We start from the raw sequence: 1173 nt of genomic DNA, 5'->3' as shown, positions 1-1173 counted from the left end.
CGAAAACATCAGAGTTTCAGAACTTCAGAATTTTGAAATTTCAGAATCTACGAATTTTGGAACTTCTGAATTTTTCTCATCTTCCTTTTTTCCATATTCCTCCGTTCTTCCCAATTTTCCGTTTTTTCGCAATATTTCGGTTTTTCTCCATTTTCCATTTTTTCTCAACTTTTCTCAATTTTCGTGGTAATTGAAATTTTTCTTATTTTTTAAATAATTTTGATAATTCGGATTCAATTTTTTTTCAATGTTTTAAAGACAAAACAGAACAATTTTATGTGGCAACAATTCATAGTTGAACAACACAACAGCAACAACAAAGAATGCAAAAACAAAAAAAAAGGATTAGACAATTAAGAATGACCTTAAGATGAGAAAAAAAATTGAAGCCAATTGGGGTTTATTTGAAGGAAGCTTGGTAGCGGGAAGGAGGACCTGAATTTCTCTTTGACTTCTTTCTAGGCGGTGATGGACAGTCTTCGGGTGTTGTTTCGGTGTCTCTGTAATATATTAATGAGCTGATTGAACATTTAAATGAGTCGCTCACTTTGTCTCACTGTCGTCTGAATCATCCGAAAGTCGATGCATGTATCCAATCGGAAACTTTTCTTTGAGAGACATTGGTTTCACATGTTGTCCTGTGGAAACATCGGACACTTCTTCAGAATCGCTTTCAGGCTTTCTCGAGCCCTTTTCTCCAAGAACATCACGAAGATCGATCTGTGAACTATGATCATTCGAGACACGATTTGATGGCTTCGGCACTGGATTGACATTCTGATATCCGAAAATATCATTCTCCTCATCAGAATCGCTGTCATACTTTCTTGGATCATCAGAAAGATCCATGCAAGAATCATGAGAGTTCAAGTGATCCACAGAAGGGTCAAGGACTAGATTGACATGTTCATCATTGGAATTACAATTAATTTCATCCTCGACGATATCTCCCGACTCATCGAAGACATTGGGTTTAGAATTCAAGCTATTCACATCACAATCACTGTCATTTTCCTCATCACTAGAAATATTCCCATCTGCTTTCCTTTCATCATCACCGCTTTCAGACTCGCCAGAGACATTTCTATTGACCTTCTTGAATTCGGATACAGTTCTCCCGCCGTTATTATGTGACCTTTTAGAGTACTTCCGGTTCGGGTATCTTTTTGCGTC

At 37.2% G+C, this 1173-nt stretch overlaps 1 protein-coding gene across 1 annotated transcript in view; it reads right to left on the bottom strand.

Annotated features, from left to right (window-relative positions):
- Positions 1-400: 400 nt before the first annotated feature.
- The window catches only part of CBG07144, a gene marked incomplete at both ends in the record, with an annotated part of 2229 nt that continues 1456 nt past the window's right edge, over positions 401-1173 (bottom strand). The window contains 2 exons of the mRNA XM_045243178.1: positions 401-500; positions 548-1173. The exon at positions 548-1173 is cut by the window's right edge and continues 1 nt beyond it. Of these exons, the coding sequence (XP_045093384.1) occupies positions 401-500; positions 548-1173 (726 nt within the window). The remainder of the gene's footprint in view (positions 501-547) is intronic.

This window comes from Caenorhabditis briggsae (genome assembly GCF_000004555.2).
Source record: "Caenorhabditis briggsae complete genome, chrII, whole genome shotgun sequence".
In the NCBI taxonomy this organism is placed as follows: Eukaryota; Metazoa; Nematoda; class Chromadorea; order Rhabditida; family Rhabditidae; genus Caenorhabditis; species Caenorhabditis briggsae.
This window is presented reverse-complemented; position numbering and strand designations above follow the sequence as displayed.